At 31.1% G+C, this 12,382-nt stretch overlaps 1 protein-coding gene across 6 annotated transcripts in view; it reads right to left on the bottom strand.

Moving 5' to 3' along the window:
- Positions 1-11,624, bottom strand: part of LOC145266358 (uncharacterized) — a 165,834-nt gene extending 154,210 nt beyond the window's left edge. For 5 of the 6 annotated variants that reach the window (XM_080121976.1, XM_080121978.1, XM_080121979.1 and 2 more), the window contains exons 1-2: positions 11,386-11,624; positions 2,011-2,128 (exon numbers count right to left, since the gene is read on the bottom strand). In XM_080121976.1, the coding sequence (XP_079978102.1) occupies positions 2,011-2,118 (108 nt within the window). In that variant the 5' untranslated portion in view covers positions 2,119-2,128; positions 11,386-11,624. Of the gene's footprint in view, positions 1-2,010; positions 2,129-7,981; positions 8,119-11,385 lie in introns of those variants that run through there. The other variant, XM_080121977.1, reaches the window with a different exon arrangement.
- Positions 11,625-12,382: the final 758 nt, after the last annotated feature.

Below are 12,382 nucleotides of genomic sequence, written 5' to 3'. Positions count from 1 at the left end.
TACAACAAGCTTCCTGACGTCTTCGCTGTGTTCCTTAGTTTTAACCATGGCGACTGAAAATTATAATTTAGTCACTTATAATAGTTTAAATAAATCGCTATCTAAAAATTATCTGAAAAAAATTATTCACTGAATTAGCGTTAAACAAGCATAATATGGCTATAAAAAAGTTCAGAAAGCACGTAAACCGGAAATTGATTGATATTATACTGATACTAAAAGAAAAACAAAGCCGTGCCAATAATTTTGAACAAGGGTTTTTTGCAATTATGTTTGTTGTTCCTTTGTTATTTATTTTTCTAAAATCCGATTGCTGCATCGGAAAGGCCAGTTAAAAATACATAATATACTTTGTTATTTTCTTTAATTTAATCCCTTTTTTAGAATTTATTAGACAAAATTTAACTTTTATTTTACCGTGCCAATAAATATGATCATCACTGTATATATATACATATACATACATATATATACATACATATATATACATACATATATATATATACATATACATATATATACATATACATATATATACATATACATACATATATATACATACATATACATATATATACATATACATACATATATATATACATACATATATATACATATACATACATATATATACATACATATATATACATATACATACATATATATATACATACATATATATACACATATATACACACACACACACACACATATATATATATATATATATATATATATATATATATATAGTCGATATTCTGAAGCACTAACTAAAACTCGACATTATGAACCAGTTATATATTTTAACATTTAGATCAGTAGAGAAAACATTAATGAATCTATTTTAACAACAATACATATTTGGCACATACTCTTTTTTTCTTTATTGCAGCTTATATTTGTTTTTGTATATTATTGGCCATATTGTTGCAGGAGGTAGGCTATATTTTTCTTCATACCATTTTGGATGCTAAACATTTACACAGTATCACACATTTTTCTTGATGGGGCCAAAGAGTTTCGTTAGGCTTGAAGTCTGTAGATTGAAAGGATTCCTTCATCACTGTAATTCTATTTTTTTTTTTTTTCTCAAACCAATCCATTGAAACCTTGGGTGTATGACATGGGGCAGTCCTGGGAACATATATCTTGAGTTGGAAGCCATGTTTAGTTTCAGAACAGTTTCCGATGGTTAGCTGTTCTATATAAGTCCTGGAGGTGACTGGTTCTCAGTAGACAGTTCTTTTGTTCAGGTTCCTGACTTTATAATTTTCGTAGCCACAGAACAAAAGATTCTTCCCGTGATTACACAAAGAAAACATATGCAAGGTTGCTAAAGAAAACGGTTTAAGTTTTATGGAGCAATCCTGATTTCCGATTGGTTGGTAGCAGAATGTGAATCAATTTGATTTGTCAGTTCCTAGCAGCATCGTTTATAAATAGAATCTCCCAACTGTGAGGGACCATACCCCCATTATTAACTAAAAATATTGCAACAATATACCAGAAAGAACAGTTGGCAATAAGTTATACACCATTCACTATGACTATGCAATCCTTACAACTACATATCTATGGAGGTATTAAACCAGACATAGTGACATGGGAAAAGAAGAAAGTTAGTGTCTTCAATGATGTTGGGTTAAACAGAACTGAGAGGAAAAAGATAATGAAATATCAAGGTCTGATGTACGACATTAAAAGAAATTGGAATCTTGGGAAGATCTCCATCATTCCAGTAATTATAGAAGCAACCAGACTGATGAAAAAAAATTTCAAAAATTACCTTGCAAATATACCCGTTGAACTAAGTGCAAAAGGCATACAAACAATTACATTTAAAGGGATGGTTAGAATCTTAAAAAGATCTCTTGGTTAGAATGTATCAGATAATGAGTGGATGTCTGGAATCTAGATGTCCTATCTCCAGCCGGAACAAAATGAAAAATTAAAAAATACTCAAAAAGATGGAATTTGAAAAAAAAAAACAACAAAAAAAAAAACATTTACCTTTTCACGTGTTTTGGATTCTGGTATTTTCTTGGAGCATTCATTGGCAGAATCTGATGAACTATTGTTTTGTAATCCCCAACCAATTTTATCGTTAACTGACGACATTTTGTGTTATCTACAAAAAAAAAAAAAAAAAAGAACAAGAAAGGAAATGGAAAATGCTTTTAATTGGTCAAACATTCATAATGGGTGGGTGGGTTTAAAAAGAAATGTCATGGTAATATTTATTTGGTAGATTACGACCAGTATTTAAAAAAAATTATTTCCCAATTCTTAGCGATTCTCGAGACCCCAAAGGTGGTAGCCACCTGTTTGCCATGTTTGTTTTCATTTTAATGAAAGCGCTCAGCACTAATTGCATTTCAAACTTCATAAATGCTTTAAAGTAATTTTAAAACACCAAAAACTTGAACTTTGGTGATCTACATAAAGCATATTGTATTCCTAAGTAGTTGCCCATCCTAGAATGACCAGACTACATATTGCTTAACTTTAGTGATCTGAATAAGTCATTTGGTAATCCCAAGTAGTCACCCATCCTAGAATGACCAGACTACAAATTGCTTAACTTTAGTGATCTGAATAAGTCATTTGGTAATCCCAAGTAGTCACCAATCCTAGAATGACCAGACTACATATTGCTTAACTTTAGTGATCTGCATAATTCATTTGATAATTCCAAATAGTCACCCATCTCAGAATGACCAACCTCATTGTAGCTTAACTTTACAAACACACATATCAAGTTACTCACATTTGACCATTTTTCATAATTCTTGGATATGTTACTAATATCGACAATTATTTTTAATGAAGCAACCCAAATAATCACCCCCCCTCTTTAACCAACACGACCCCTTCCTCTTACAAAAATAACAACTTAGATACATTTTCTCGCCTGTCTATTTTATTACAAACACACCAATCAAATAACTCACATTTAATCATTTTTTATAATTCCTGGATATGTTACTAATTCCGACAATCATTGTTTATGATTTAACCCGCGTAATCGATCCCCTCTTACTAAAATACTAACTTTCAGACAATATCTGGGCTGTTTATTTCATTATAAACACACCAATCAAATAACTTACATTTAATAACTTTTCATAATTCTTGGATATGATACTAATTTCGGCAATCGTTTTTCATGATTTAACCCATATAATCCCCTCTCCTCTTTCTAAAATAACAACATTGAGACACTGTCTCAGGTTATTTCATGGTAAACACACTAATCAAATAACTTACATATTATCATTTTTCATAATTCTTAGATATGTTACTAATTTTGACAATCGTTTTTCATTATTTAACCCACATAATTCCCTATCCTTTTGCTAAGCAATAACTTTGAGACATTGTCTTGCTGGTTTTTCCATTATAAACACACCAATCAAATAACTCACATTTTATCATTTTTTATAATTCTTGGATATGTTACTAATTTCGACAATCATTTTTAATGATGTAACCCACATAATCGACCCCCTCTTACTAAAATATTAATTTTAAGACTATATCTGGGCGGTTCATTTCATTATAAACACACCAATCCAATAACTTACATTTAATCACTTTTCATAATTCTTGGATATGTTACTAATTTCGCCAATCGTTTTTTATAATTTAAACCACATAATATCATTTCCTTTTGCTAAATGAATACTTTGTGACATTGTCTGGCTGGTTATTTCATTGCAAACACACAAATCAAATACCTCTCATTTTATCATATTTCATAATTCTTGGATATGTTACTAATTTCGACAATCATTTTTCATGATTTAACCCAAATAATTCCTTTTCCTCTTACTAAAATAATAACTTAGAGATATTACCTGGCTAATTATTTTATTACAAATACTAATCAAATAACTCACATTTCATCATTTTTCATAATTCTTAGATATGTTACTAATTTCAACAGTAATTTTCCGTGATTAAACCCACATAATTGACCCTGTCCTACTAAAGAAATAACCCTGAGACTTTTTTCTGGGCTGTTTATTTCATTAAAAAAAAACACACAAATAAAATAACTTACATTTCATAACTTTTCATAATTCTTCGATATGTTACTTATTTTGACAATCATGTTTCATGAGTTACCCAACATTATCGCCACCTCTTACTAAAATAATACATTTGAGACATTGTCTGGGCTGTCTATTTGATTACAAACACACTAATCAAATAACTCACATGTCATCATTTTTCATAATTCTTGGATATTTTACTAATTTCGATAATCATTTTTCTTGATTTAACATTAATTATAACCCCGTTCTTACTAAAATAATAACTGTGATACATCATCTTGGCTTTCTATTTCATTAAGAACACACCAAACAAATAACTCAAATTTACTCATTTTTCATAATTCTTGGATATGTTACTTATTTGGACAATAATTTTTCATGATTTTATGATACAATCGCCCCATCTTCCTATATAGGGTATTCTGTTATCACAAATATCCACCTATCTTATCCGATCCCAGGTATTTTAGCAAACAGCCCATCTATCTCATTCAATCCCAGGCAACGTCTGGGTTTTGCTAACACATATATACACCTTTCTTATCCAATCACCGGCACCGCTGGGTATTCTGCTAGTACAAATATGCAGCTATGAAGCCACATCGAAGAGAGTTCACTGACATAATATTACAATGATTGCATATTAATCTAATGGTATTCGATAATAAAACTACATCCAAGGGAGGTCACGTGCATATTATAACAATGATTGTATATTAATCTAATGGTATTCAACAATGAAGCTACATCCAAGGAGGTCACTTCCATAATCTAATGGTTGTCGACAATGAAGTTACATTCAAGGGAGGTCACTCGCATATTACAACAATGATTGTATATTTATGCAATGATATTCGACAATGAAGCTACATCCGAGGGAGGTCACTTGCATATTATAACAATGATTGTATATTATTCTAATGGAATTAGACATGAAGCTGAATCAAATGGGGGTTACTTGCATATTATAACAATGATTGTATATTTTTTTAATGGTATTTAGCAAAGAAGCTACATCCAAGGGAGGTCACTTATATATTATGACAATGATTTTAAATTAATCTAATGGTATTCGAGAATGAAGCTATATCCAAGGGAGGTCACTTACATAAAATGACAATTATTGTACATTAATCTAATGGTATTCGACAATGAAGCTACACCCAAGGGAAGTTACTTGCATATTATGACAATAATTTTATATTATTCTAATGGTATTCGACAATGAAGCTACATCCAAGACAGGTCACTCGCATATTATGACAATTATTGTATATTAATCTAATGTTATTTGACAATGAAACTACACTCAAGGGAGGTCACTTGCATATTATAACAGTAATTGCATACTTTTCTAATGGTACTCGACAATGAAACTACACCCAAGGGAGGTCACTCGCATATTGTACCAATGATTGTATATTAATCTAATGGTATTTGACAACGAAGCTACATCCAAGGCAGGACATTTGCATATTATGACAATGACTGTATATAAATCTAATGGTATTCAACAGGGAAGCTCCACCCAAAAGTGGTCACTCGCATATTGTAACAAAGATTGTACATTAATCTAATGGAATTTGACAATGAAGCTACATCCAAGGGAGGTCACTTGCATATGATCACAATGATTGTATATTATTCTAATGGTATTCGACAATGAAGCTACATCCAAGGGAAGTCACTTACATATTATAACAATCTAGTGATTAGTGATTTAAATAAATCATTTGGTAATGCCAAATAGTCACCAACTTAGAATGACCAACCTCATTGTTGCTTAACTTTTGTGATCTACATAAAGTATTTTGTATTCCCAAGTAGTCATGATGATCAGACAATGTATTGCTTAACTTTAATGATGTGCATAAATCATTTGGTAATCCCAAGTAGTCACCCATCCTAGAATGACCAGACTACATATTGCTTAACTTTAGTGATCTGCATAAGTCATTTGTTAATCCCAAGTAGTCACCGATCCTAGAATGACTAGACTACATATTGTTTAACTTTAGTGATCTGCACAAATCATTTATAAATCTATTATGCCAAATTAGCCCCTCCCCCCCCCCCAAATGCACAAAAATTCGAGATTTAAGGTTTTGACGAGATAATTTTAGAAACATGCGCAGTGGAACCTGTTTTGAGCCCCTGGGGACGCAACGGGAATTTTCGGCAAAAAAAGGTTGTTACTATGCACATCTATGTATTGAAATACAATTTGTGGCAAAATTTCAGGAAAAACTAATGGATGGTTAGTTCTCTCGCAATAGTCCGGACAATTCGCTAAATTATCTCGTCAAAACCTTATATCTCGAATTTTTGTGCATTTTTTTTGGGGGGGGGGGCTAATTTGGAATAATAGTGTCCATTTAATAGTATTATCTTGAAAAAATAAAAAAATAAGGAAAATTACCAAAAAAAAAAACAAACAAACAAAACAAGAACAAAAAAGTGTGCCGTATTTTTAAAAGTTTTATTGCGTTGTGTTTTTTTTGCTTTTTTTATTTCATCGGTGAAGAAAAAGGCCAAACAAATTTTGAAGGCCAAACTGCTTTAAAATAGGCCAAATTCGCGAAATTTGGCCTCGCTATCAAAAAAAAAAAAAAAAGGGAAATCCCCCTACTTGAATTTTCTGTTTGGTTAAAGAATCAAGATGGCTGAATTAATAATTACTCGCTTGTAGCGTTGATTTTTTTCTTTTTTTGCTATAAAAAAATAACTACTTGATGAAATTACGTGATTTTTTTCTGTAGGAAAACTTTATCCCATGACGAGTATGTACAATATATTTTTTTTAAAAATATTTCCATTTTTTAATGTCAATGGAAAACTGCACAAGTACCAAAAACTGTTACGTGTGCATGCGCCAGGAAGGGAGCGACGCTTGTTTTTTTTATGCTGGTTGGCATGGAACTCAACGCCCAAGCAGTACCTCATATTCAACGAAATCCATAATAAGCGACACTTGAATGAATGGTTTAGTTCATTGATGCTATACCGTAATCACGTGATTCAAATTTTAGCAGACAAAAAACATTTGGGAGTCAAAAAAATTAGGAGAATCAAATTTAGTTTAGCGGCGTAAATTATTTGATAAATAAAAATTTATAAAAACTATTTATTTTTGGTGTTCACACAGAGAGTGATCCGTTCTGAAATATTACCGTTATTATTTAAAAAGCCGTTATTAACATGGGGAGGGGAGGGTATTTGGTACCTATTCTGTACAATTGAAAAAAAAACTATAATAAAACTTTAATTGAACGTGGAAATACGATTAAAAAAACACATTATTAGACCCAAAGGCTGAAATAAAACCAGAACAAAATTCATTTTGATTTTTTTTTTTCATCGTTTTTTAATAGAGTAAATGTACGACAATCGAAGTCGCTGTTAAAATTTGGCCTTTCTGTTTGACATTGGCCTTTTTAAGACTAAATTTGGCATTTTTTTAGTAGGCGTTATTTCATTATGGCTGCTAAATACAGTCGAAAAAACGCAACAGGGCCAAATTTGGCCTTAAAAAGGCCAATCTGTCAAACTTTAGAAAGGCCAAATTTTAACAGCGGCTCCGATTTACAATATTAAAAAATGATGAAAAAAAAAAAAAAAAAAGAAACAAAATGAATTTTTTTCGGGTTTTATATCGGCCTTAGGGTCTAATAATGTGTTTTATATATAAAAAAGTAATCATTTTTATAATTTTTTGTCTATCAAATAATTTACGCCGCTAAACTACACATTTGCCCAAATTTCCATTCCATATTTACAAGAACCGTAAAACAACGCATACTCCGCAAATTTTAACGCTTCGGCAATATTGTATACGAAATTCGTTCAGGCACAAAGATTTCTCCTCCACTGACTGAGAACAGAAAAGATTAAGTGTAATGTTACCAAAGGCAAGATTTACCTACCTGGATAAATTTTGTTGTCTATTCTGCAAAAAAAGTTGTGCAAAATGTCCCGATATAATTCTTAAATAACAACAACAACAACAACAACAATAATAATAATAATAATAATAATAATAATAATAATTGAAAAAAATAATAATCAAAAACGCGAAAAAAAATATTTATATATATATTTTTTTTTCTGTTCTGCGTTTTTAATTATTAAAGAAACGCGAATAAATAAAAACGCATTTACTCAATGGAGAACATGTTGGGAATAGATTTGGTGTACGTAAATTCTGAGAAAACGTGAAGTTTTTTCCAAGATTTACAAGTTAAAAGTGAAATTGAAATTAAAAGTGTAGCTAAAAGCAGTTAGACAAGTTTATGAAAGGAAAGTTCTTTCAATATGTGTGTGGGTGAGGTAGGGGGTAGTTGGTAGAGAGGAAAACAGCGTAAGCGAACCGTACTAAGAGAGAGGGGGATATGCGGCAGTCGAAGGGAGAAAATAATACAAAGAGGGTAGTTGTCGAAGGGGAGGTAGAGACACGTAGAGAGAGTGGGGTACTAGTAAAGAAAGAGAGGAGTAAAGGTAGAGAGACAGACAGGGGGGTACTAGTAGAGAGAGAGAGAGAGAGAGAGAGAGAGAGAGAGAGAGAGAGAGAGAGAGAGAGAGAGAGAGAGGAATAGTGGTAGATAGAGGGAGAAAGAGACAGAGAAAGGGGGTAGAGAGGGCGAGAGAACTACGATTTAATGCGCTTTTTAAGAAGAATTTATTTTAAATAAAAAAAACATAGCTAATATGTTATATATTTTGTCAGACTAGATATTTACAAGAAACATGAAAACAACTGAATGTGTCATATTTTTTTACAATTTTAACTATGTTTAATTAAGTTAATACTTTATATATATATATAGTAGCATGGGTGCTCGGCGTTGCCCGGGTATTTGGAGATGTATGTTGAGCAAAGAAAAAAAAGTGGTCAATTTTTAAAACTTTGACCCCTATTATGACACCTTAAAATTTATTGTTTTGGGCGCAAATTAAGTTATTAAGGTAGATCAATGTCCAATGTACCTATAGCTAAAATTTCAAGTATTTAGACAAAAAATTGTCGGAGGAGTTTGGTAGAGTTCTCAAAGGTAAAATCGTTGAACTTTGACTCCTTAATCTCTGGCCAACCGTTCGCCCCTTATTTTCTGGCCGAAAACCGATCACATCGATTTTCCCAAATCTCAGTACCCTGTATATCAAATTTCGAGTCAGTAGACTAAGAATTGACAGAGTTATTGCGTAGGGAAATGTACACACACAGACACACAGATACACAGACAATCAGACAGACAGACAGACAGACACATTCACTTTATATATATATATATATATATACATATATACATACATATATATACATATATATATACATACATATATATATATATACATACATACATACATATATATATACATACATATATATACATATATATATACATACATATATATATATATATATATATACATACATACATATATATACATATATATATACATATATACATATATATATATATATGCGCGATTAAAAAATAAAAAAAGAATAATTGATAAAAATAGTTTACGTATTATTTATTATATAGTTGTATTATAATGAGGTGAAAAAAATAAACATAAAATATATTTAGAAATTGTATCGATTCTGTGTTTCCATACCTGAATTTAGAGACGCGGATGCCAACTCCCGGTGTGTTTGAAAGTTAGGCTCTCCTTTTATTCACCATTACCAAAAATATTTTCAGAAAACTTTGAATGGACGTTCCCAGAGGGAACTATTTATCTTTAGGATAGAAATCCGAAATTTTGTAATCTGTGTAACTAAATTGTTATAAAAAATAAAGTGTAGTAAATATATATGAAGAAAGTGAAAGAAAACCTCAGGTAGCAGTCATTGTCGGAATTTATCTTGCTTCCAGATAAATTCGATGCTAAGCTGAAAAAAAAAACATGAAACAAAAGAGGGGGGGTAAAGAATAAAATATAAAGGTCTTGCTTTGAAACGAAGAAGAAATTTTATTTACAACAAGTTGCAAAAAGTCATCATTTAAAAATAAAAAACAAATGCCAGCATACGAATCCGCAAACGCTATTAAAAAAAGTCGATAAAAGTCGTCATTTAAAAAGAAATTTAAAAACAAATGTCTGTAAAAGTGAGACATTACTAATAAATGTTTAGTAACTTTTTCTTTTAATATTCATAAAGAGTAAAACTTTTATTCAAAATAAATAATGTGACAAATAATCGTTTAGTTACTACGACAACGTCAGTAAATAAAAAATGTTACGTGCGCATGCGCCAGGAAGGGAGCGACGCTTGTTTTTTATGCTGGTCGGCATGGAACTTAACGCCCAAGCAGTACCTCATATTCAACTAAATCCATAATAAGCGACACTTGAATGAATGGTTCAGTTCATTGATGCTATACCGTAATCACGTGATTCAAATTTTAGCAGACGAAATATTAGGAGTCAAAAAAATTAGGAGAATCAAATTTAATTTAGCGGCGTAAATTATTTGATAAACAAAAATTTATAAAAGCTATTTATTTTTGGTGCTGATGTAGAGAGTGATTCGTACTTAAACAATAACGTTATTATTTAAAAAGCCATTCTTAACATGGGGAGGGGAGGGTGTTTTGTACCTATTCTGTACAATTGAAAAAAAAACTATAATGAAACTTTAATTGAACGTGGAAATACGATTTAAAAAACACATTATTAGACCCAAAGGCTGAAATAAAACCAGAACAAAATTCATTTTGATTTTTTTTTTTTCATCATTTTTTAATAGAGTAAATGTACGTCAATCGAAGTCGCTGTTAAAATTTTGCCTTTCTAAGGTTTGAGATTGGCCTTTTTAAGGCTAAATTTGGCCTTTTTTATGCGTTATTTCAATATGGCTGCTAAATACAGTCGAAAGAACGCAACAGGGCCAAATTTGGCCTTAAAAAGGCCAATCTGTCAAACTTTAGAAAGGCCAAATTTTAACAGCGGCTTCGATTGTCGTACATTTACTATATTAAAAAATGATAAAAAAAAAAAAAGAAACAAAATGAATTTTTTTCGGGTTTATATCGGCCTTAGGGTCTAATAATGTGTTTTATATATATATATATATATATATATAAAAAAAGTAATCATTTTTATAATTTTTTGTCTATCAAATAATTTACGCCGCTAAACTACACATTTGCCCAAATTTCCATTCCATATTTACAAGAACCGTAAAACAACGCATACTCCGCAAGTTTAAACACTTCGGCAATATTGTATATGAAATTCGTTCAGTCACAAAGATTTCTCCTCCACTGGCCGAGAACAGAAAAGATGAAATGTAATGTTACCAAAGGCAAGATCTACCTACCTGAATAAATTTTGTTGTCTATTCGGCAAAAAAACTTGTGCAAAATGTCCCGATGTAATTGTTAAATAATAATAATAATAATAATAATAATAATAATAATAATAATAATTGAAAAAAATAATAATCAAAACGCGAAAAAAAAAATATTTATATATATATATTTTTGCTGTTCCACGTTTTTAATTATTAAAGAAACGCGAATAAATAAAAACGTGTCTACTCAATGGAGGGTGTAGGTAAATTCTGAGAAAATGTGAAATTTTTTCCAAGATTTACAAGTTAAAAGTGAAACTGAAATTAAAAGTGTAGCTAAAAGCAGTTAGACAAGTTTATGAAAGGAAAGTTCTTTCAATATGTGTGTGGGTGAGGTAGGGGGTAGTTGGTAGAGAGGAAAACAGCGTAAGCGAACCGTACTGAGAGAGAGGGGGAAAATAATACAAAGAGGGTAGTTGTCGAAGGGGAGGTAGAGACGGGTAGAAAGAGTGGGGTACTAGTAAAGAAAGAGAGGAGTAAAGGTAGAGAGACAGACAGGGGGTACTAGTAGAGAGAGAGAGAGAGAGAGAGAGAGAGAGAGAGAAAGAGAGAGAAAGAGAGAGAGAAAGAGAGAGGAATAGTGGTAGATAGAGGGAGAAAGAGACAGAGAAAGGGGGTAGAGAGGGCGAGAGAACTACGATTTAATGCGCTTTTTAAGAAGAATTTATTTAAAAAAAAAAAAAAAACATAGCTTTTTAAGAAGAATTTATTTTAAATAAAAAAGACATAGCTAATATGTTATATATTTTGTCAGACTAGATATTTACAAGAAACATGAAAACAATACTTTATATATATATATATATATATAGTAGCATGGATGATCGGCGTTGCCCGGGTATTTGGAGATGTATGTTGAGCAAAGAAAAAAAGTGGTCAATTTTTTAAACTTTGACCCCTATTATGACCCCTTAAAATTTATTGTTTTGGGCTCAAATTGTTATTAAGGTAGATCAATGTCCAA

Source organism: Euprymna scolopes, chromosome 41 (genome assembly GCF_053919585.1).
Source record: "Euprymna scolopes isolate OS-2025 chromosome 41, ASM5391958v1, whole genome shotgun sequence".
In the NCBI taxonomy this organism is placed as follows: domain Eukaryota; kingdom Metazoa; phylum Mollusca; class Cephalopoda; order Sepiida; family Sepiolidae; genus Euprymna; species Euprymna scolopes.
The sequence above is the reverse complement of the archived record's forward strand: the minus strand, read 5'-3'. Positions and strand labels throughout refer to the sequence as shown.